This window comes from Oryctolagus cuniculus, chromosome 15 (genome assembly GCF_964237555.1).
Source record: "Oryctolagus cuniculus chromosome 15, mOryCun1.1, whole genome shotgun sequence".
NCBI lineage: Eukaryota > Metazoa > Chordata > Mammalia > Lagomorpha > Leporidae > Oryctolagus > Oryctolagus cuniculus.
The window spans coordinates 80518310-80540292 of NC_091446.1; the positions used below are offsets into that span (position 1 = coordinate 80518310).

Genomic DNA, 21983 nt, shown 5'->3' on the forward strand with positions numbered 1-21983 from the left:
GAGAAGCTAGATGCTGGCCGAGTTGAGCTAGGGTGAGAAAGCTCAGGGAGGGGAGAGGAGCTGCAGAGAGGAGCCTTGTCAGGCGGGAGGTGCTGGGCATAGAGAAGCTAGGCTTCTGGCCGAGTTGAGCTAGGATAAGGCCTCATGGTGAGGGAGTGGAGCTCCAGAGAGGAGCCTTGTCAATCAGGGAGGATGCCAGGCAAAGAGAAGCTAGATGCTGGCCGAGTTGAGCTAGGGTGAGGAAGCTCAGGGAGGGGGAGAGGAGCTCCAGAGAGGAGCCTTGTCCATCAGGGAGGCCGGCGGGCATAGAGAAGCTAGATGCTGGCCGAGTTGAGCTAGGGTGAGGCAGCTCAGGTGGGGGAGAGGAGCTCCAGAGAGGAGCCTTGTCAATCAGGGAGGATGCCTGGCAAAGAGAAGCTAGATGCTGGCCGAGTTGAGCTAGGGTGAGGCAGCTCAGGGAGGGAGAGAGGAGCTCCAGAGAGGAGCCTTGACCATCAGGGAAGCCGGCGGGCATAGACAAGCTAGCCTCCTTGGCCGAGATGAGCATGGGTGAAGCCTCAGGATGGGGGAGAGGAGCTCCAGAGAGGAGCCTTGTCCATCGGGGAGGCCGCTGTGCTCAGACAGCCTAAGCTTCTGGCCCGTCTGAGCTGGACACCTGGTGGGCTCTTCTTCCCCTCCAGGTGCCCACACACATCCAGCTCCTCCATGGAATGGGCAGCAAGGAGGCCTCGAGCCAGGGAGGGCACACAGGCCTGGTCTCCCAGTGCAGAGCTGGCTCCTGCAGGCTCCAGCCCGTGACTGTCCCCAGAGTGCATGGGGCTCCCATGCAGGGAGGGCGTCTTCAGCCCTGCTCCCAGGGCTGGCACAGCCTGCATGGGCCCGGGATCCAGGGGCTCTGAGGCAGGTGGGGGAGGGGCCCTGAGACCCTGCTGGCCACCCAGCTCCAGGGGCCAGAAATCAGCGCCTTTGACAGGCGGGCTGAGATTTGGGAGGCCCCCCCATCGGGACAGGTCTCCCCTGCTCTGCAAGCTCTGTGGGGCCAAGAGGCCTGGGCCACGCAGAGACTCTGAGGACTTCACAGACAGGGCTGGGGACGAGGGCTCTGGGGAGGCACCCTCTTCACAGCCTCCCTCCTCGTCCTCTTCAAAAATTGTCTCGGGCAGGACGAATCTCAGGTCCCGAAGCAGCTTTGGCCAGGGAGACGCAGGACACTCAGCAGCCTGGTCTTCCTCCCCTTCCTCCTCCTCTTCGTCCTCTTCCTGCTTCTCCAGGCCGCTGTAGTACTCCTCGTCCTCAGAGTCGGAGTCATCTTGGAAGGTCACGTTGAGTTTGGTCAGGGAAGTCCAGCGCCGGAGGGGGCCTGGCTCGTCCAGCCAGGAGCACTGTGGGCCCGAGAGGTGGGCGGCGCCCCCTGACCCTGAGGCCCCCGTGGAGGAGCCCTGGCCGCGGGGCTGGGTGCTGCTCTCGCCACGACTGCCCTTCTCCTCCTTGGTGTGTTGCTTGGAGTCGGGCTGGACGGCAGATCCGAGAGGACCGGTCTCCCCGGGGACAGAAGCTGAAGCCCCCGCTGGCTCCTGGAGAGCTGCAGCAGCAGGGTGACAGCCTTTGCGCTCAACGATGGTCTTGATGGACACTGGTGGGGGAGCGCGCTCCTGAGAGCCAGGCGGCACCTGCAGGGCCGGGCTGCCATCTTCGGTTGGCTTATCTGGAAAAAGAACAGATGGGTTTAATTTCTCCACGGCCACCATCTGGCCTGCAGGGTGCCTGCCCTGACCTGACCCTTGGGGTCCCCATTACTCGGTGTGATGCTCAGGACACCTCCAGCCTGCTGGCCGCAGAAGGAATGGTGCATGCAGCCTGGGCCATGGGAATGACAGGGACACCTCTGGTTCTCCCCTCAAAGCCCACAGACTGGACAGGCCTTGAGCCCCCCACCTCACTCTCTCATCTCTGGAGACTGCTGGCACCAACTCAGGACCCCATTACCTACCCCACCTGAAATCCTGGGCCCTAACAGTGCATTGGCTGAGTTACCCGCATCTGAGTCCCTCCTCAATTGTAGGAAGGGAACTGAGCCTAAGATGATGGGGGTGAGAGCTGGGGCTGTGGGGCAGACATGGGGTCTGGCCAGGCCCTCGGGGACAGGGAATGTGGTTTCCAAAGAGGTGGCAGGGGTTCCCTGTGTCCTCTGCCCCTGGGCCACAGTCCCTTTCCCGGTGAAACTGGGCTGTCATTGCTTCTGTCTCACGAGCACCCAGGGGAGGCAGCACCTGGAAGCACAGTGGGGACTTCCCAGTGTCTGAACAGGCTGCCCCTGGGCCCCCACTGCCAGCCTCTAGAGCTGGGACAAAGCCATCTCTGCTCTGCATGGGGACCCAGGTGCTCAGGTCCTTGTCAGCAGGGGACAAGAACGGGGACCCCTCTGCACCAGAGCCCAGAGGCCACTGCTGCTCCGGGTCCTGCTGACTTCTGTTGGCCCAAGGCTAGGACTGCAGAGCCCACACTCAGCTGAACTTGGGTTCTGCCGTGGGGGCCCCCAGCGCCTGCCTCTGCGCCCACCCTGCTCACAGGAGTGGACTCGGCCCCCACTACTGGGTTCAGGGCACGTGGGCCTTCCAGGGGTCCTCAGATGGCTGAAGGGGATCCAGTGCCGGCTGGACCACCCTGCAGGAGGATCCAGGGAAGCTGCCCGAGGCCCCGCCAGGCCATGCTGTCAGAAGCTCCTGAAAGCAGAACTGCTGAGCCCAGGGAGGACAAGGAGGACTAGGAAGAGGTGAGTCCCTGGGTGGGGCTGCCAGGGCCTGGCACTCCCACTACTGACTCCCCCAAGGGAGCATGGGACGGGGCCGTGTGCTGGACTCACCTTCGGGAGGCAGGAGGCACTGCAGCTTCCCCAGCTCACGCATGGAGGCCCGCAGCTGCCTGATGACTGCATCCTCGCTCAGTGACCAGGCCTGCTTCAGGGTCACCTGCAGGAACTCCCGGATGTGGTCCCTGGACATCTTCATCAGGCGCTCTAGACATGGGGGTGGGTGTCAGGCTAGGAGGAGCCCTAGGCATGGCGTAGCCACCATGGCTGCTCCAACCCTTGTTTCTGCTGCAACCCCTGACCCTGGCCCTGTCCCCCACTTGCTGGCCCTGAGGCTCAGCCTCAGCTTGGACCACCCTCAGCAGGACAGGGCCTGCCTGGTCTGCACAGCAGGCTCCTTCCTGTGTCTGCTGGGCCTGGGGAAGCTCAGCTCTGCTCAGAGTCACAGGCCACCAGGTCAAGAGAGCCAGGCAGTGGGGAAGGAGCGCATGCAGGAACTCCTGGATGTGGTCCCGGGGCATCTTCAACATGGGCTCTGGACATGGGGGTGGGTGTCAGGCTGGGAGGCGCCATTTTTGGGGGTTGGGGATGAAACGGGATTCGCAATGCCCCCTAAGCTGGCCAAGAACTCAGAAAACTCGTCCCTCCCCTAGGTTCTGCTCACCCGGGCCAAGCATGGGACCCCCCCAACTCCTCCATCCCCAGCACCCAGGCCTCTGTGGGCCCTGAGGACTTACTTCGGTGGACCTTGAGGACGGTGTACACCATGCCGGTGAGTACGTGCGCGCCCTCAAGGATGTAAATGTCGAACATCCGAAGTGCCAGGGGGAACGGCACCTGGGGAACAGAGGCATTGGAGGACCCCACGCATCAGGGCCTTAGTAGGACCCACAGTGGGTGGGTGTGCAGTGTCATAGGGCATCCTAGCTGTGCCCTAGAAGCCCAGAGAGAAAGAGTACCAAGGCCTATCCAGGACCCTGGGGCCACGCGGACTGCTCTGCACACTTTGGAAGCCACCCTGGAGATGCCAGACAGCCCAGGGACCTGGGGGAGGGGTCAGCCCTTGGGCTGTGCTGAAACCAGCCTGTGGCACCCAGGGTCTATGGATCTGCTGCCTCTCACTGTAGGGCTCTGGCCTTTGCCAGGCTCTCAGGATGGGTCCTGGTGGGACCTGTCCCCTCCTTGCTGTCCCTGAGGCTCAGCCTCAGCTTGGACCACCCTCAGCAGAGCAGGGCCTGCCTGGTCTGCACAGCAGGCTCCCTCCTGTGTCTGTTGGGGCTGGGGGAGCTCAGAGTCAGAGACCACCAGGTCAAGAGAGCCAGGTACTGGGGCAGGAGCTTCCCTGGGCAAGGGGTCCCTGGGGCACTTACCCCATCCAGGAAGCACTGGATGTACCAGTGGGCGGTGTAGTCCTCAAGGCACACACCCTCCTTCTCCTGAGAAGAGGCAGAGGGGGCTCAGGGCCCAGGGCCCAGGGCCCAGGCCTGACTCCCTCTAATCTGAGCCCTGTGGCAGAGCCCCTGGGTGCAGGAAGCCCAGCAGCAGGTGCATCCCCCCTCCCAGCGATGCAGATTCCTGAAAGGACACAGGTCCCTCAGTCCACTCTACCCTGGGGACAGCATCTCCCTTCAATCTACACAAACTCTGGGGGAACAAGTGGTGGAAAACACACCAACACCCAAGCTGCCACAGACCCCAGTAACAAGGAAAGTCTTGGTGAGGACGTAGCCTCCCCTGGCCCAGGAAGCAGTCAGGACCCCTCTCTGTCCTCCCCTCCCTCAGCACAGAGCCCCCGAGGGGAGAAAGGAGATGTTTACTTACCAGGTGTTTCTCCAGGGAGGGGAGCACGCGACGCATGATAGCTCCCAGGTGGTGCTGGAATCGCTCCAGTTTTGGGGAGTCCGGTGTGTAGAAATCTGAGTAATAGCAACCCCCCGGCCCTCACTTCAGAGTGTCTTCCCGGGAAGGCTGGAAAGTCAAAGGCTTGGGGCGGGTTCTTTCTGAACATGGAGGGTCAGGGGAAGCTCTAACAGGCAGGGGAGCCTCAGGGGAAGGGGGGGTACAGCTGACAGCCCAGGGCAGGCTGCCTAAGGTGACCTCTGGGCTGACTGCAGTCACACTGGGTGCCTCAGGGCCATCTGGACACTCAGGGTGAGGAGGGGTCACCCTAGAATGGATGCTCCTTCTGCAAGGGTGTGGCTCAGTGGGTGGGAGTCTGAGTAGAGATGTGAAGCAGTAAGGCCAGTAGAGACCTAAGGGTCATTTGTCAAAGACAAGGCACAGGACCTTTGTGTGATGGGAAGTGAGGGGTATGGCTTGGTATTGGGTCCTCTGCCGGCCCTGGCTTCTAAGAAAGCATTCTGAGGGAGACCGCCCTATGCACGCAGCAGCCAGTGAGGGACAATGTCCCAGTCACTTGTCTGCATGCCCATCCCTGCACTTGCAGGACCACGCCCACCACACCCATCACCCACCATGCATCGCGTGCTGGCTGTCCCCCATGAGCTGGACTAGGGCCCAGAAAGCATCCTCTTCACTCAGCCACATCAGCAGCAGGGCTGCCACGTGGCTTAGGCCCTGGCTGTAGCCCAATTCCTGGAAGAACACAAAACACATCAGAAGGACCTCCCTGGCTGGGATGATCTCACGTGGCAAGGGTGACCTCTCCTGGGAGAGCTGAGCATTACCACCAGGCCCCACTGCTGCCCCTTGGGTGTCAGGATCTCTCAAAGTTCCTGGAGAGAATCCTGCAGGGTCTGAGCGCAGGCTGTGCAGGGTTAAGAAGAGGTATGAGCCCCACCCCAGATGTCAGGAAGGGGAAGACTGTTGTGGGAGTGCAGACTGCACACCCGTGATGGCCTCTGGAGCTCTCTGCTGCACAGGTGCCCTGCTGGGCCCCACTGCAGACGTGAGGAAGAAGCACCATAGTAAGGCCTGCCTGGGCCAGAACAGAGCCCAGCCCAGGAGAAGGCTTCCGTTCTGCCCCAGAACTTGAGGTTGGGGCCAAGGAGGCCATGAGCTTGAACTCTACCCCTCAGTCTCTGCCTTGTGGATTAGAGAGGCCCCCTCAACCCAGGCTAGGATTTCTGTGACCAGGGGCACCCTGCATGGACAGCTCTGGATATGACCTTGGAACGTTATCGCAGAATACTCACGGGGTTGTACATTGAGTATGCGAGGAGCACCTCAAATAAGGAGCGTTGTCTGGAAGAGAGAGGACAGAGGCTGTGCGTCCAGTGCTGCCGAGGCTCTCAGTGTGGCTCTGCCTAACAGAGCCTGACAGCCACACGCAGGGCCCTTGATACTCTGCTCATGAGCAGTCCACCGTGTGGATGAGTGCTGCCTGCAGGGACATGCACATCTCCCAGGGTGCAGTCATGTGCAGTTTCGTTTCCCCAGGTGGGTGTTCATTGCAGAGGTGAGCGTCCCACTGTGGGAAGTGCAGTCCCGTGGGTCTAAGCCATGGAGAGTCAGCCTCCCATGCACGTTCATTCTGATAGGGAGCAGCTCCTGTGGCCTATCTGTTCCCCATGAGCCTCTGTGGCCAAACTCCCCACCTCCCCCAGCCCGTGGCCACCACTGCCCTGTTGTGTGTCCCGGATTTGGCCTCTTGCAGACGTCCTGTGAGTGGATCACAGCACGTGTAGCCTTTGAGGGACGCTTCCTCTCTTAGCAGGATGCACCTGAGATGCATCCAGGTGAGCCCAGGGCCGAGCCTCGTCCTGCCTCTCACTGAATCCCATTCTAGGATTCAGCTGGGACATGGGTTGCTTATCCGTTTCCCCACTGAGCATTGTGCAGGCTAGTCCTGTGTCCAGTGACTGTGAACACAACCCTGAATCTTGCGTGAGGGTTTTATGCACTCAGCTGTTCTGGTGGTTGTGTAAATGTGCGTGTGTGCTGGGGGTTCATGTGGAAGGTGTGTGTCTCTCATTGTGAGAAATGGCCCTGGGTGCTGCTGGGGGCCTGGGCACTGTGCTCTGTTCCTGCAACGAACCGGAATTGCGCTCACCTCACGTTTTCCCCAGCACCCGGCGTTCAGTGGTCTTAGTTCCCCCATTCTCACAGCTGTGCGCTGGTGCCCCGTTGTGGTTTAGGTGCTAAGCATGTTTTCACGCGTTGAGTAGGAGAGTTGTGTGTGCCATCATGCAGGGGCCCTCCTGAGCCTTGGCCCATGTCAGGGCAGGGAACCCTCATTTGCTTTCTTATAATTGAGATTTACAAACTTCATTTTCTGTATTTTGTAAATACTGTCTCCCCTTGTGTTCCTTTTCATTTCATTCCCACCAAAGTGTCTTTGGGAAAGCAAACTGTTCAGTATAAATAGAAGGCCATGGATCCATTTTTTTCTGTCCAAGAGGAATTATGCTTTAGGTGTGAGCCCACGTCTCTCCTAGGACCCCATGTGTCCCAGGACCCTTGCATCTCCCTCCCCCAGGGCCCCTCCAGCCCAGAGGCCTCACTTGGCTCCGTATCGCTCTCGAAACATGATGTGACTTCTGAACGTGCGTGCTACATCTTCATCGATCTGTTGGACTTGATCTGAGCACAACCTGGCCCGTTCCTTCATCTCCTGCAGGGCAGGGCCGAGGCGGGGGGGGGCAGCCTCAGGACGAGCCAACCCCCACTGTCACACAAGCACCCCAAAGCCACATCAGCTCTTCTGGTTGGCAGGGAGAGTTTTTCTGGGGGCAGCTCATTCCCCTGATCCAGGGAAGGTCAGGGGTTCCCCACTCACCTTAGGGCCCACGCCACCCCCAGTGCCCAGCAGAGGGGCCACTGCGGACCCGCTACAGTCAGCCTGAGGCCAAGGGCTCTGCCAATGTCCTTCTGTGCTACCTCTGCCTTCCCAGAGCAGGAGAGACTGAATCAGGCCTCCGAGCCTCCTCACTGGGCTCTCAGGCCCCACAGGACAGGAGTCAGCCTCACCCTGACCAGCCTTCAGGGCTGCCCCCTGCAGGAGAGCCCCAGCTCCATCAAGAGAGTGGACACCCTTCTTGGACTTGGAGCTGGCCCCAGGGGCAGCCCCCACTTGAAGACTTGGGCGAGGGCGGGGCTGGCGGCTCAGTTGCTCCTTGCTCCCTGATGTCAGCCAGGGAGGTGACAGCCCGGGGCCAGCCCTCTGATGGATCAGCCCTCATTCCCAGAAGCAGTTGAGAGCTGACTCTGACGGATGGAACCAGCAGGCCAGGTGGGGGCTGGGTGAGCTGAGGCCAGGCCAGGCATGAGAAGGCCCAGGTGAAGGCAGGGCCCGGCGAGCATAACAAATGCACAAGCAGTGTCAGGTGTGGGGAGGGCCGTTAGGGACAGAGCCAGCTGAGGGCCCTAGCACACAGGACTTCCACCTCATTCCAGGCCGTCTCTATCCATTCAGGACCCAGCACAATGGCACTGGGCAGTCCTGGGCCTAGAGGCAAGGCGGAACCACAGGGATGAGGGCTGTGGCCCTGACCGGATCCTTGTGTCCAGGCCCATTTGTGTGTGGGGAGACATGGAGGAGGCTTCTGGGGAGACGTGGATGAGGCAGAGGGGAGGGCCGGGTGGGGGCCCCAACCAAATGACCACTCCTCCTTGGCATTACTTGTCCACCACACGGGAGCCTTGCGCTCCTGAGCAGGCCCGAGTGGGTCGGCCTGCCTCAGATTGCACGCAGAGCCATACCTCGAATTTGCCAGGGTTCTGGGCCTTCCTGGTATCCACGGAGAGCATCATGGCCCACACCTTGCCACGCACCTGGGCAGGGATGCCTTTCTCAATTCTCCGGTGGAACTACAGGAGAGAGGAGGCTCTGGTGAGACCCGCCCCAGGCCCTCTGTTGGGGGGAGCGTAGGGTGAGACAGCAGGAAGGGGAGCCCTGGGCTCTGTGCTGTGTCCGCAGATCTGCCTGGACCTGGGCCTCCTGACCCAACAGTGAGAGGAGGGCCGAGGGCTCAGTGCAGGCTCTGTGGTGCACTCACTGCCCACACAGGGCACCAGGAACTGTGCCTGCCCTGCATCTGGGAGTGGCCCCAGGGGAGACTGGATCTTCTACTGCGACAGTGTCCTGGGTGCAAGGGCATTGGGCTGAGATGACCTGTGTCCTTTCAGGGCAGGACAGTTGTGTCTGAGAGGCACAGCGATGGGCACTGTCCATCCCAACTCCACCCCCAGTGGTCCCCAGGGGCCCTCAGGTCCAGGTACCTTCTCACTGCTGCGGTACTTGGTGAAATTTCGCAGCATCTTGTTCCATTTTTGCAGTCGGCGGCCCTCCTGATGTTTACGCTGGGAATGGATACAGGATGGTGTGAGCTCAGCAGTGTCCTCTGGAGGAGGGAGGCCACGGGTGCAGCTCAGGAGGCTGTGGACAACTCAGCTGGGAGGAGCCAGCAAAGGGGCAGACCACAGCACCCAGACCTTCCAACTAGGGGAGCCTCAGGGGCTTGAGTATAAATAAAAGGACAAGCATCCTCAAGCTAGTCCCATGTCATCCAGGAAAGTCGGTCACAGTGGCCCACAGGCAGGGACCCAGAGCTGCAGGCCTGCACTGGGGTATGTGGGCCTCAACAGATCTCCTGGGGACTGCTGTCCCTGGAGGACCATATGGCACTCCTCTAACCACTGCCCATACCCACAGGCCTGCTAGTTCTGCCTCCTAGATGAAGAGTCCATGGCCAAGGTCAGCTTACCCATTGCACTGCCAGGCATCCATGCCTGGGCGGCTTCTGCTTACTGAAAAGCAAGAGTGACAACACCATGAGAATGGGCACTGAACCAAGCATGGTCCACTTCCCCAGCAAGGCTGGTAGAAGACCTGTGTCCTCCTCACCCTGCTGAGGCACAGCCCAGTGCACAGAGAAGGGCAGGGATGGGGCAGCCATGCTGCAGGCAGACACCCAGCAGGGGCTGGGGCTTGAGGCACCTGGGACCACCACACCCCCAAGGTTATCCCCCACCCACCTTCCCCACTATGCACTGGCCACCTGAGGTGCCTGCTCCCCACCTCACCCTCCTCTGTTAGCCCAGACCGTGGCCATCTCTCTACCCTTGGCTCCTGCTTTTTCTCCAGGTTCTGGGCACAACATGGAGCCAGAACCCCCTATCCCATGCTAAGGTGGGCTGCTCAGTCATGCCAAAGACGGCCCGAGATGGCTCATCCCTCTAGATCACCGGAGCCTACCCTCCAGACATGGGGCTGCTCTCCCTGACATCTGTTGGAACAGCCTCCAATCTGACTCCTGCCCGCAGGCCCCACTCCTCCCAGCACAGACCCGGGGCTGGGCCCTCAGCTGCACCCTCCCTGTGGTCTGTACTGTGGGAGCCTGCAGGCAGGCTGAGAGCTGCAGAGGCCACACCGCTGGCCATCTCTCAGACTAGGTCTTAATAAGCCTTTAGCCTAGCCCTGAGGCTGAGGCCCCTGTTGGACAACTGCCCACCTGCTAGGCTGGTGCCCCAACCCTGTGGACACAGCTATGGGGTGGCGATGGCCAGGCTGTGTCCCTTGGGAGCAGGGCAGGACCCTCAAGCCACCACCTCTACTTAACATGAACAGATGCCTCAGAGTAAGAGTGCCAGTGTCTACCCTACAGCCAGCCCTTTCCCATCCTGCATTCTTGAGTCACAGGGTCACTCGGCTCTGCCCGTATACTGACCTGTGCCTGCACTGTGACAACAGCTTGGATCAAGGAGGGGGCCTGGGGACAGGTGTGCTACCTAATGGCGGGGTTTATGACCCTGGTCCCTCCCCTGGGTGGATCGGGGTGCAGAGGACTCACCACAGGAAGCCAAGTTTGTCTGGGACGAGGGCTCCACTCTCGTCGTCCTCTTCTCCCAGGTGAAACTGGGGCCATTTACGGGGACCCTGCAGGGGAGAGGGGACCCAGGTGAGAATCCCGGGTCTCAGCCACTGGGGGAGCTGAGCCACCCTCCTGCTGTGTCCCCAGGGAGGTGGGGTCTGGCTCTCACAAGCACAGTACTTGAGGCAGGGTCCTACCTCCTCCCCCAGCACCCTGGCCCGTACCTGCTCATATTTCAAGATGATTGCTGCTCGCTCCTGGGCCCTGCTGGACCTCAGGGCGTCCATATCCAATCTGTAAGACACACACGCACTTGTGAGCCAGTACAGGGGAGCCCACGGGAACTGTTGCCCCGAGGTCTGTCCCCCTGGTCAGAGGGGGGACAGCCACAAAGCCAGGTGGGCGGGCACCTGGTGGTCGGGTCCCAGGAGGATGACTTGTTCAGAGCACAGGGACTAGGGATGGTTGGGGAAGGACAGCCCCCACCTTGCCTCCCCTGCCCTCAGAAAGGATGCTCCTCCCCCAGCCTGGCATCCACGCGTCCTCCAGGGAGCCCAAGTCTCCCTGGCCCGCTCCCAGCCCCCGAATCTCTGGAGCTCTCAGAGGTGGACTCACTGCCCCACCTGACACCAGCTGATCCAACACCTAGTCTTGAACCCGTGTCCAGACACAGACTCACACCAAGGCCCATTCGACACTGATGCCCAGCAGAGTGGGAGGAATGAGACGACTATATACACACTCTGCACACAGGGGCCGCTGAGAGCTCAGCCACAACACTCATGGAACCTGGCGTGGGAGACCAGTGCCACCCACCTGGCGTGACCTTCCCTGCGTCACAGGTCACGCAGAGAGCAAGTCTCACTCACCTCCTTTGAGTATCCATTAGATTCTATGAAATGTGCTTCCTGCCTACGCTACCAACATCTGGTCAGTTGGGCAGTAGATGCACGACTGGCCACTGGTTGCCGACAACCAAGAGTGCACAATTCTCAGTGACTGTGATGTCACAGAATCCTGCCAGCCAATCCCAAGTGGCTCTGCTGTGGCAGGGGTCAGGGTTCTCAGCCCTGGCTTAATTAAAGGTCACCAGAAGTGGGGCCTGTGTTCTCCCCAGGGCCCAGGTGAAGAGGGCAGGGCTCTGGCAGAACTGCCCCAGAACCAGGGGTGGGTGCCAGGGCCCTCTGCCACCTGCCATAACGGTCCCAAGTCTCAGGCAACCTGCACCTCCTGCCCCTCATTTCTTCCTCTGCCATTTTATTACAGCCCAACTGTGAAGTCCTCTTTATTTGAACACAAGGTGGAACAGGGTGCCCCATCATGGCCAGTCCTTCTTCCTGAGGTTCCCACACTCGGGGCTGCCCCTGAATGACCTGAACGGAGACTCCCAGGGTTGCAGCCTGCTGTCCTACCACAGGCCTGACCCCAGCACTCCCAACCCCTGCTGACCCCTCCTGCTCTGTTCCAGCCCCTCTTCCCAGGAGTTGTAGGAGGTGGACACAGGGGGTCCTCCTGGGATGGAGGGCAGGGGAGCAGCCCGCCGAGCACCACCTGCATAGGACCTCAAGCTGGCATGGCCCAGACTGTCCAGAGCGGGAACCAGGGCCCTGTCCTAACACTGACCAGGGCTTCAGGCACAGAGTGCTGAGAACTCCTGGGCACCAGCTCCTGAGCCGCATGCTGGTAACACCGGGCTGCTGCTCACCATAAGGACAGGGACAGCACATGTCGGGCAGGAGCAGCCACAGGCCCGCAGCTCCCCAGGGTGCTGATCACCAGGTTGCTCCCTGCAGGGAAAGCGACTCAGCCCTCCCCCAGCACCTCCTTGGTCCTGGGCCCCACACTGCCCCTAGGCTGCCACCTTGGGGCCACAGTCGGTTCTTTTCCCTCAAGGGCCTGTTGTTCTGCCTTTCTGCCCACTTCCCTTGCCCTGGCATGGGGACCACAGTGTCCAGGGCCCTGGTCACCAATACACCTGCTGGCCTCCTCTGCGGGTGGGAACGAGTACACAGCTGTGTCATGTGCAGAGATGCTGTCCAGCAAGACTTGGGTTTTAACTGATTCTGTTATTCCCCTCCCCACTCAGCTTCTCCTCTTTTAAATATCATTGTACATTCTTTTGGAGATTCACAAAGTACTGTAAAATAACACAATGAATGATGATTAGGGATCACCCAGCTTCAGCAGTCAAATATTCTAAATTTTATGGAAGATGCCTATGGGTTTCCTTTCTCTGCCTGGGTTCATTCTCCAGATTCCCTAGGGTTAGTGGTCTCCAGATTGCATTTTTCTCCACTCGGGGTGATGTTTTGCTCTCGAGTCAGACTCAGGAGCCGAGGCTGGGGGTGGATCCCGGGTGGTACAGTATGGGATGAAGGTGTCCCAGTGGTATCTTCCCCACTATGCCTGCCCTGGGGTTGCTATCAGGGACAGGTCTGGTCCTCCTCCAGCCCCATCTCACTTGGGCTCCTGCTGGGTAATGCCGTCTGCCATGAGGCCCTCACCAGAAGCTGGTGCCCGTGCCACACTCTCGGGCTGGTCAAGCCACAAGCTAAAGTGAACTTTCATTTTCTAAGCAACGCAGCTTCAGGTATTTTGCTATTGCCACACAGAGTGGGCCAGGACTTCCCTCCAACTTCAGCAAAGTGCCCTCCAATGTGCTTGAAGGGTTTCTGAGAAAGCCTCTTCCCAGAGTATCAGGTGCTCCTCATTCCGGATTTCAGCAGAGGTCTCCTGAAAGCCCACTCTGGCTTCCTGTGCCACCTAAACACCCAGGCACTGAGTTATCTTTTAGGGGTGGCTGGGAGTAAAGGCAGAGGCCAGCTCAGCAGCACTGCTCAGGGCATCTGGGAGTCCGGCAGGACTTTGAGTCCCTCCAGTCAACCTCAAGAGAGGGCACGGGACTCATTTGTGTCCTGAGAGACAGGAGATTGGCAGGTGCAGGGAAACACTGAGTCTGCGAATTAGCCGCCACTTCTTACAGGGCGCTCTGGAGCCGCTCCTGCGTTTCAAGTGAGCCATGGGCCCGCGTGCACGGCTGAGAGCTGTAGCTACTTGGCCGCAGAGATCACCTCTGACAGTGGTGCTTAGGGAGTGCAAGGTGAGCCTGCGTGCTAGGGCCCTTCCCACCCACAGCACGTGACCTCAGCACACAGACCAGACCCCTCCAGCGTGCTGCTCCAGCCCTTCCTTGAGAATTGCTCTGAGTCCCAGGGCCAAGGGCTCTGCTCCCGTGGTGTTCACACACAGGCACAGCCACATCGCCCATGGGACCCAGTGTGGGAGACCAGTGTCACCCACCTGGGCAGGACCTTCCCCAAGAGCAAATCCCACTCACCTCCATCGTGAATCCATTGGATTCTGCCAAATGTGCCTCCTGCCTATGCTACCAACACCTGGTCAGTTGGGCAGTAGATGCACTACTGGCCACTTGTCACCTCACAGCCCAGAGTGTGCATCCTCAGTGACTGTGATGTCACAGAAGCCTGCCAGCCAACCCCAAGTGGCTCTGCTGTGGCAGGGGGTCAGGGTCCTCAGTCCTGGCTTTATCAAAAGTCACCACAAGTGGGGCCTGTGTTTTCCCCAGGGCCCAAGCGAAGAGGGCAGGGCTCTGGCAAGGGTGCCATGGAACCAGTGGTGCAATCCAGAGCACCTGCCCCTTTGTGTCAGGCTCCCTCTGGGTTCCTGTGGGGCTGTTTGGTGGGACAACTTAAGGGTTGAACTCTGCAGTCCTGATTTTTTTCATTTTTTCCTGAAGTGGCCAGGGCCCCATAGTAAAGGAGAAGTTCCAGTAGGGAAATCATCTAGAAACTTGGAATGCACAGAGGGAAGATAATACAAATCTCTCAGTGCCAAGTATGTGATGCCATGTATGTGATATAAATTTATAAGGTATTATCGCACATTTCAGAAATATATCACCACACTGTATATTCTAAATGTCTCCTACTGTTCTCGGCTTTCTGATTTCTCAAATACGTCTTCTGTGCTGTCAAATATATTTTAAAAGTAAGTATCTTTTTAATGGCCCAAAGTGGGTCACCTCGACAGAACAGGAGAAAAATCACAATTTCTCCTGGTGCTAACTGCTTTGTACATGCAGAGGTGGCCAGAGAGAGGGAAAAAGGAGACTGCTCTTTTCCAGGTTGTGATGTAGGAGGGGTGAGGTTGACAAGGTGCATGGGCCCAGATGCTACCTGCAAATCTGGCTCCATGGTACCTTCAGGAGGGAAGAGAAAGGGGTGTGGTCTCTGCTGTCGGGGTGGGAGAGGACAGAGGGAAGGGTACCGCGTGTAGCATGGACCCTGTCTGGGCTATCCTATTTACTCCTCCTCGGGTCCCTGGGGGTGGCATTTTATCTTTGATCTGCCGACCAAGAATCAGGCCCAGGGCCAGGTAATGCACTGAGGGTCATTGCTTGGGCCTGGAGCCCAGGTGTCTGGGGCTCCACACCCAGCACTGCCAGCAGGGGATGCGAGGGTGGCCCTGTGTGTTTGCCCAGGGTGTGCCTGTAGGAGAGGCTGTTCTGAGTGTCCCTTTGGAGATAGTGGCCCTGTGACCTGAGCTCCTGCCCTAGCCAGCTGTTTGTCATCAGCACCTACCCTGGCAGGAGCTCAGCCTGCAGTCTTTCCTAAACATTTGCTTGAGGGGAGAGATGCCAGGGCCCATGCTGTGTCTTTCTTTCGCCAGCTCCCTTCTCTGCCCTTGTACACACAGCTGTCTATCAGAAGGGTGTTGAGTCAAGGCCAAGACCAAGGCTGTATTGCCCTGTTCACCTGTCAATCAGGGGTCCTCTCCCCAGGAAGTACTGCCTCTTATCCAGGACATTGGGGTGGTACCATGTAAACACTTCCGTTTTTTCGAAAGCTCATAAAAAGTGAGGAAGGACGGAAGCGCTCTCTCCTCATAGACTCAGGACAAGCAGAGCAGGGTATGATGATTCCCTTCCCTTAGCCCTTTCTCCATTAATAAAGCCCTAATGGGCCTGTGTATTTTTCTCACTTTGTAACTAAAGTTTACCACACTGCAGGCTGTGTTTGGGCCTGTATTTAGAATTCTTCTCTAAGTTAAAGGCAAGAGTCTGGAAAATTAATTTAGGCCGAGACCCAGCCCATAACATTCCCAGTCCCAGACTGACCCACTCAGGAGTTGGGTCAGGTCCGTGGATCCCACCATTTTGGGAGACGCCCATGCTTCCACTGGAAGGGTCTCTGCCAGGACAGCTTCCCTGCAAGCCTGGGGCCCTGGTCCCATGCTCCCCTCACTGTCCACAGGAGCTGTTGGGAAGCTGCTTTCCCAACCCCTCGGGCCGGAGCTGCCCTCCAGCTGTTGTCTCCAACTCCCAGGCCAGGCCCACACAGCTGGGGGTCAGGTTGGTTCTGACCTGCTAACTGTTAGCAGTGTGGTTTGTTCAGAACCAGTACTGCCCAGGCTGCAGGCGGGAGCCACAGCGGCACTTGGAAAGTTCCTGGAAAGTGGAATTGAAAGATGGGTTGCTTTTGTGTGGGGGGAAAAATCTTTGTAATCAGTGCATACAAGGGGTCTACAGAACATTCTTGGAAATGTATATTATGAAAAAAAGTGCATGGACTTCAGGTTTTTTTTTTTTCTTAACCAAAATGAACTTGTCATTGAATTCTGTTTTTCGTGAACTTGAATTACCCTCGTGTTTTTGGTATCACTCACATGCACACTGTGGCTCCACAGTGATTCATTTGTTGCTGCTGTTGCTGTGTTCAGCTGTGTCCTGTGATAAGATGCTATCCACCTGCCCCTGAGGAACAGGCTGGAACCCTGTCTATGAGCATCACAGTCATTATCAGGGCCTGCTGCGTGCCCTGTGCTCGTTAGAGGCACTGCCTGCTATGGAACTGATTTAAGCATCATGCCTGTGATGATCCCCTTTTGCAGAGGAGAGAATGGCTCAAGGCCATTAAGCTGAGTTTTGAAAGGCGAAGGATTCAAACCCTGGCTGTCTTACTCCAAGGCCAGGACTTCTAAGTGCCTTATCACCTTGCACATCAGTGCTGCTCTCTCTCTCCTGGAGCTTGCATGGAGACTCTGATCCAGAGCAGCCTCTCAAAGGCTGAGAGGTGGAGTGACATAGACATGCTTTGAAACCGTCAGCCTTGTGGCTGTGGGTCTCACTTCACCCATCTATAAAATGGGTGTAATGATTGCTTCTCTCTGGCATTGCTTGGGAAATAACAAATACTGAGTGTAGAGCCTGGATAAGTCTGTTGTGAATGCCCCGTAGCTGAAAACTGCTCTCACTGGGGAAGCACAGGGCCTGTGGCCTTGGGACCCAGTCCCAAGCAAATGCCACAGAAATGCCTCTCCCTCATAATCATTGTCCCACGGCTGTGATGGATAGCTCAGAAAAGCAGTATTGCTGACAGCCTTTTCTGTATGGCCCCTCGTGAGAATCTCTGGCTTCCTCCATTGGCTTCTGCCTGTGCTCAGCCAGCTGGACCACAGCCAGGTGTTGGGGAGTCAGGAGGGATTAGCCACAGGCCTGTTCCAGATGCAGAAGGTTATTACATGCATGGTCTCCAATGAGTCACATCTGCCCATGTCGACTTTGGGCCAGGCCCATGATTTTGCTTTGGCCAAGGGCACACCAATCAATGTGATGTGGGTAGAGGCTGGACGGGTATGCACGCATTACAGTGTGAGGCCGGCCAAGACCACATGGAGGAGCCACTGAAGCACCCAACTGTCCAGCCATGATCACCAGACACTCAAGTGAGGCCATCAAGGTGCGCACCAATCCCCAGTTGACCTCCCATGACCACAGGTGCAGGGCACTTTCTGCCCTGGCAGTGGAGCTGTGCTGGGGTTGCCTCCACGTGTGCTGGAGGGCCTGGCTGTCAGGGTGCTTCCTCACTACTCACCTCCTAAGGAGAGGGATGCTTCTGGTCTGCAGTGTTTTTTTTTTTTTGGGGGGGGGGCAGCGTCTCTGCCATGAATGCTCTCTCTGCACGTGGTGGATGGTGGTTTGGGTACTGGCCACGCCTATGCCTCAGTTTGCTGTGTAGAACCTGCTACTCTTGGAGTATGTCAGCAGGGTAACCCCACATGACCTCAGCTGCCTCTGTTTGCATGCAGAAGTCACAGCTGCCCAGTCACCCCTGCTCCCTCCCACAGAACAGTTGTATGCCTGTGCCTGCGTTTTACATGTGCACACCCCAGGTCCTGCCCAGCTTTGTGGCAGATCATCTTCTGTGCACATCAAAGATGGCACTTGCTCTTGAAGTGAGCTTCCCCATTCACTTCCAGGCTCAGGAGGCAGGCCACTAAGAATGCGTGGGCAGCCTGGCACTCCTGGCTGAAAAGGGTGTTAAATACTCAGGTACCTCAGCTCCACCAAGGAGCAGGGATAAATATGGCAGGTAGGAAATGGGCCTAAATTGCTCTTGATGACTCTATTCAATAATGTTGGTCTTTTCCTTCCAGTCCCACATAACAACAGTCATTTTCAAAATGGGGTGCTGCAGTTGTTTTTAAGGAGAAATTGACAATAGTGACCTATAGAGCAGTAATTTGCCAAATGTTCTTTCTTTAAGCTGTTCGCTGGAAGATGCAAGAAGCCCATGAATGCAGAACTCGAGGTGAAAAATGGCTGTACCTGACGATAGTGCCAAGTGCGGAGCCAGTGCACAACCTTGGCGGTGATGTTCAGAGGCAGAGCTGAGGCCAGCGAGAGGCAGAAACGGGAGCTTGCACCCCAGACAACTAGGCTCAGAAGGTACTGAATAAACCTTATTTCACTTTGCAAGTGCATTTTACCTAGCTATCTCTGCACTTCAGAGCCCCACAATAGGATTCTAACCCGGAAGTCACTGATTATTGTCATTGGACAGGAGGGATGGTGGCTCCAAGAACCACTCATCAGAGTGCCTGACAAATGCTCTGACTGCACCCAAACAATGCTGAGCCCTTAGATTCCTTATGCAAATTCAGAAGCAGCAGCCCAGGTACTCTGCTTGGGACTGGGTTCACTTCGAGATCACAGGTGCATGTGATTCATTCTTTAGGCTCTCGTGCTGCTGGATGTCGGGTGCCCAAGGTGAGAGTATGTGTGGGTGTTTTGCGTATGCTCATCTGAGACTCTGACTCTGCTCTGCTCGGGGCTGGCATTTGTTCTGGAGTTCTCCCTGCAGTCCTCCTCCCTTGCTTGCAGTTCATGAAGGTAGAGAGCATCACAGGCCAGACTTGCTGGCCAGGGTGAGGGGTGGGAGACAGTGCATCACAGCGTCCAGGGTGCAGTGGCTTCCAAGGTATCGCCCCTCCTGCCTTTGAATTTCCTGAAGCCCAGACACTCAAGACCTTTTGTTAAAGGCCTTTCAGGGCAACAAGAGGAGGGAGAGGGAGTAGATTTTCCATAGTCTGAGAGAGGTGATGGGAAGAAGGGTGCTCATACTACTTAATGACATCTTTTAGAGGGAGCAAGGCGTCAGGGGAAATAGTTCCCAGTGTGGGCCAGGGGAGAATGGCTTGCAATTCTCAGCCTTTACAAAACTCCTGCACCTTGTAATGTGCACTGCAAGGGGGTACTGCTGGGTCCCCTGAGCCTCCTTTGGCCTTAAGCCATGGAGTTGTCAGCAGCAACCCTGTTGTGGCTGGAGGCCTCCCTGTGGTTTACGGACTCTGTCTATGGGTGAACCTGAAAGAGAAGGTGGCCCCAGTGATGAATGAGATTTTGTTTTAAAAAAGTTTTATTTATTTGCAAGGCAGAGTCACAGAGTATGAGAGAGAAAGAGAGAGAGAGAGAGAGAGGGAGGGAGGGAGGGAGGGAGGGAGAGAGAGAGAGAGAGAGAGAGAGAATATCTTCTCTCTGCTGATTCACTCCCCAAATTGTCGAAACAGCCAAGACTGGGACAGACAGAAGCCAGGAGCCAGGAACTCCACCTGGGTTTCTCACATGAGTGGCGGGGGCACAAGCACTTGGGCCATCTTCCACTGCCTTCCCAAGCGCATTAGTAGGGAGCTGGATCAGAAGTATAGCAGGTGGGACTGAGACCAGACTCCAATATGGAGTACCAGGGTTGCAAGCAGTGGCATAACCTGCTGTGCCATGATGCTGGTCTCACAAAGGAGATTCAATTCCTTTTTTTTCTGCCAATATTTTATTATATCAATGGCACTACATTTAAATGGCCATGAAGGCCAATTCAATGTAGTTCCATTGGAATAAAATTCAAGGATTTGAAATGCAAAGGATCATGGGAGAATGTAATTAAAAGCTGTCTATTTGGGTGCAAAGCTTTTTGAAATCCGTGCATAGTTTGTTAATCATACGTACATTTTCCATGAACTGTTTGAAGACCTGTCATCCACAGCAGCGAGCTGGGTGAGGAAGGGCAAGGCTCCTCCCACAAGTGGAGGCCTCCTAGAGGGAATAAGCTGTGGGTCATCGGTCAGCCTCTGTGTCCTGGGGCTGTCATGGAAGGACCTCTTGGGGAGTCAGCAGGGGAGGCTCAGGAGGCTGCTGGGGCAGAGGGCAGGGCTGCAGCGTGAGGGAGAAGCTGACATGGGCAGCAGTGTGCTCAGACGGAGGGGCAGCTTCCTGCTTCTCAGTTTCCACACCTGATGTCCATCCTCCAGGGGATGACTTCAGTGGAGGGTACAATTCCTGTCTATGAAACAGCTCCATCCCCTTGTGGTCCTGTCAAATAAGAGGAACCCAAATAGGAATCTGGGCTGGGCTAACCCAAACACTCTCTATGATGAGATTCTTAATCGTTGCCAACAGCAGGAGGCATGTTGGTGCTGACCCCTCCCCACACATCCTCCCGTTGCATCACCCCACTGCCACCTGTACTGCTGGTTTGGTGCCAGTGCCCGGCCATCATCCTCTGCCTCACTCAGGGTGAGCTCGGTTGCTACAGCAACAATACCCTGGAATCTCAGTGGTGTAAACAAGCACATCCATTTCTCTCTCAGCTTGGAGGCTCTCCCTCACTCAGGCAGGGAGCAGCCTCCCCCTCTCTGCTTCCCTGAGAAACAGGGCTCCTGTCCTGGCCTTTCTGCTTCAGAGGCCCCAGTGGTCAGGAGGGCCTTCCTGGAAAATCATCTGTGTCCCACCCTGTGGGCTGTGACCAGTCAGGGGTATCAGGGCAGCCTGCATCCACATCTGGTTCCAGGTGGGTTCCAGTTGCTGGAAAAGCATCTCTGGAGATTTCCTCTGTCTCTGTCCAGAGTCTGAGACCAGCAGGGTGATGGGTGGCAGCCATTTTGGTGGGAAGTGCAGTACACCAGTGGCATATGTGGTGGCCTCTGTTCCCGTTTCTCCTTTTGGGGTACTTGCCAAGATTCTATCAAGTATGTGGGCTCAACCAGATGCCCTGGGGACTCTTACTTCTACGTGGCATGTATGGCATCATCCTGGACCCACTGACCAGCACTGAATTCCAGAGGCAAATGGGTCACTCTGGGTCGCTAGCATGGTGCTTGTTTGTGTGACCTTGGGACACCAAAATGGTGCAAACATGTTGATTTGAGGTGATTCTCCCACATGTTAGATATAAAATATATTCAGAATTCCAGATACTGACAGCTTGCTGCTGACTCTGGTGTTTACCCTGTGTGTGGGTAGATCTGTGTGTCATCACACACTCCCCAACTGCAGTGCTGTCTCTGGTCCACAGCACCAAAAGGTAGCAAAGGTGGTGACCAGGTTCCTTTATCCTGTGCCTCCCCCACCCCCCTATCTCTGGTTACCAGGTGGTCACCCCAGCCCCTCTGCAGACTCTGTGCCAAGTATATGGTGGTCCCTGGCTGCACCTGTATTCCCAGAGGACTTTCAAGACTATTGCTCTACAGTGCAATGAGCTCTGACAGAGGGCGTTTCTTGCTGTTGATTCAGTGGTGATGTAGTGCTCTCATGTGCTGGTCTTTTTCTTTTTCTTTTTTAAAAAGATTTTATTAATTTTTTGAGAGGGAGAGTTACAGAGAGAGAGAGAAGGATAGACAGAGAGAAAGGTCTTCCATCTGCTGGTTCACTCCTCATATGGCCACAATGGCCAGAGCAGAATAGGTCTGAAGCCAGGAGCCAGGAGATGATTTCTCTGGGTCTCCCATGAAGGTGCAGGGGTCCAAGTCCTGGGGTCATCTTTTATTGCTTTCTCAGGCCATAGCAGAGAGCTGGATTGGAAGAGAAGCAGTGGGAACATGAAATGGTGCCCATATGGGATGATGGCATGGCAGGTGGAGGCTTAGCCTGCTATGCCACAGTGCTGGCCCCATGGACTGGTCTTAAGTCATGCAGGATAGGGGACAGAAATTCCTTGTGAGAATGGGATGGATCTTTTACCTCTACCCCACCTCCCTGCTGGCGTATGGAAGGCAGGTGTGTTATCCGTAATGGTAGAGGTACCATTTTAGGAATGCAGCAATTATAG

General features: G+C 56.9%; 1 protein-coding gene and 1 long non-coding RNA gene across 4 annotated transcripts in view; one reads left to right on the forward strand and one right to left on the reverse strand.

Annotated features, from left to right (window-relative positions):
• Positions 1 to 242: 242 nt before the first annotated feature.
• Positions 243 to 14008, reverse strand: LOC138845417 (TBC1 domain family member 3D-like). 2 transcript variants are annotated; one of them, XM_070058091.1, is made up of 14 exons: positions 13919 to 14008; positions 10806 to 10875; positions 10561 to 10646; positions 9475 to 9517; positions 8990 to 9070; positions 8471 to 8578; positions 7273 to 7382; positions 5965 to 6013; positions 5284 to 5404; positions 4631 to 4725; positions 4180 to 4245; positions 3547 to 3646; positions 2864 to 3016; positions 243 to 1705 (listed from the first exon to the last, which is right to left on the reverse strand). In XM_070058091.1, exons 1-14 carry the CDS (start codon positions 13933 to 13935, stop codon positions 558 to 560), a joined length of 2247 nt encoding a protein of 748 aa, XP_069914192.1. In that variant the 5' UTR covers positions 13936 to 14008; the 3' UTR covers positions 243 to 557. The 2 variants fall into 2 exon arrangements, with proteins under 2 accessions (XP_069914192.1, XP_069914193.1); XM_070058092.1 differs by lacking the exon at positions 13919 to 14008 and adding an exon at positions 11451 to 11709.
• Positions 14009 to 18144: 4136 nt separating this feature from the next.
• LOC127486125 (uncharacterized) overlaps positions 18145 to 21983 on the forward strand; it is a 139962-nt gene continuing 136123 nt past the window's right edge. For both annotated transcript variants that reach the window (XR_011382561.1, XR_011382560.1), the window contains exon 1: positions 18145 to 18328. This is a non-coding gene — a long non-coding RNA (uncharacterized lncRNA). The remainder of the gene's footprint in view (positions 18329 to 21983) is intronic.

Coding starts and splice junctions, on each gene's coding strand:
- LOC138845417 (XM_070058091.1), bottom strand. Junction 4,726..5,283: donor CAGCCAGCACGCGATGCATG/GTGGGTGATGGG, acceptor GCTATTACTCAG/ATTTCTACACACCGGACTCC. Junction 4,246..4,630: donor CCTCCCTGGAGAAACACCTG/GTAAGTAAACAT, acceptor GCCTCTTCTCAG/GAGAAGGAGGGTGTGTGCCT.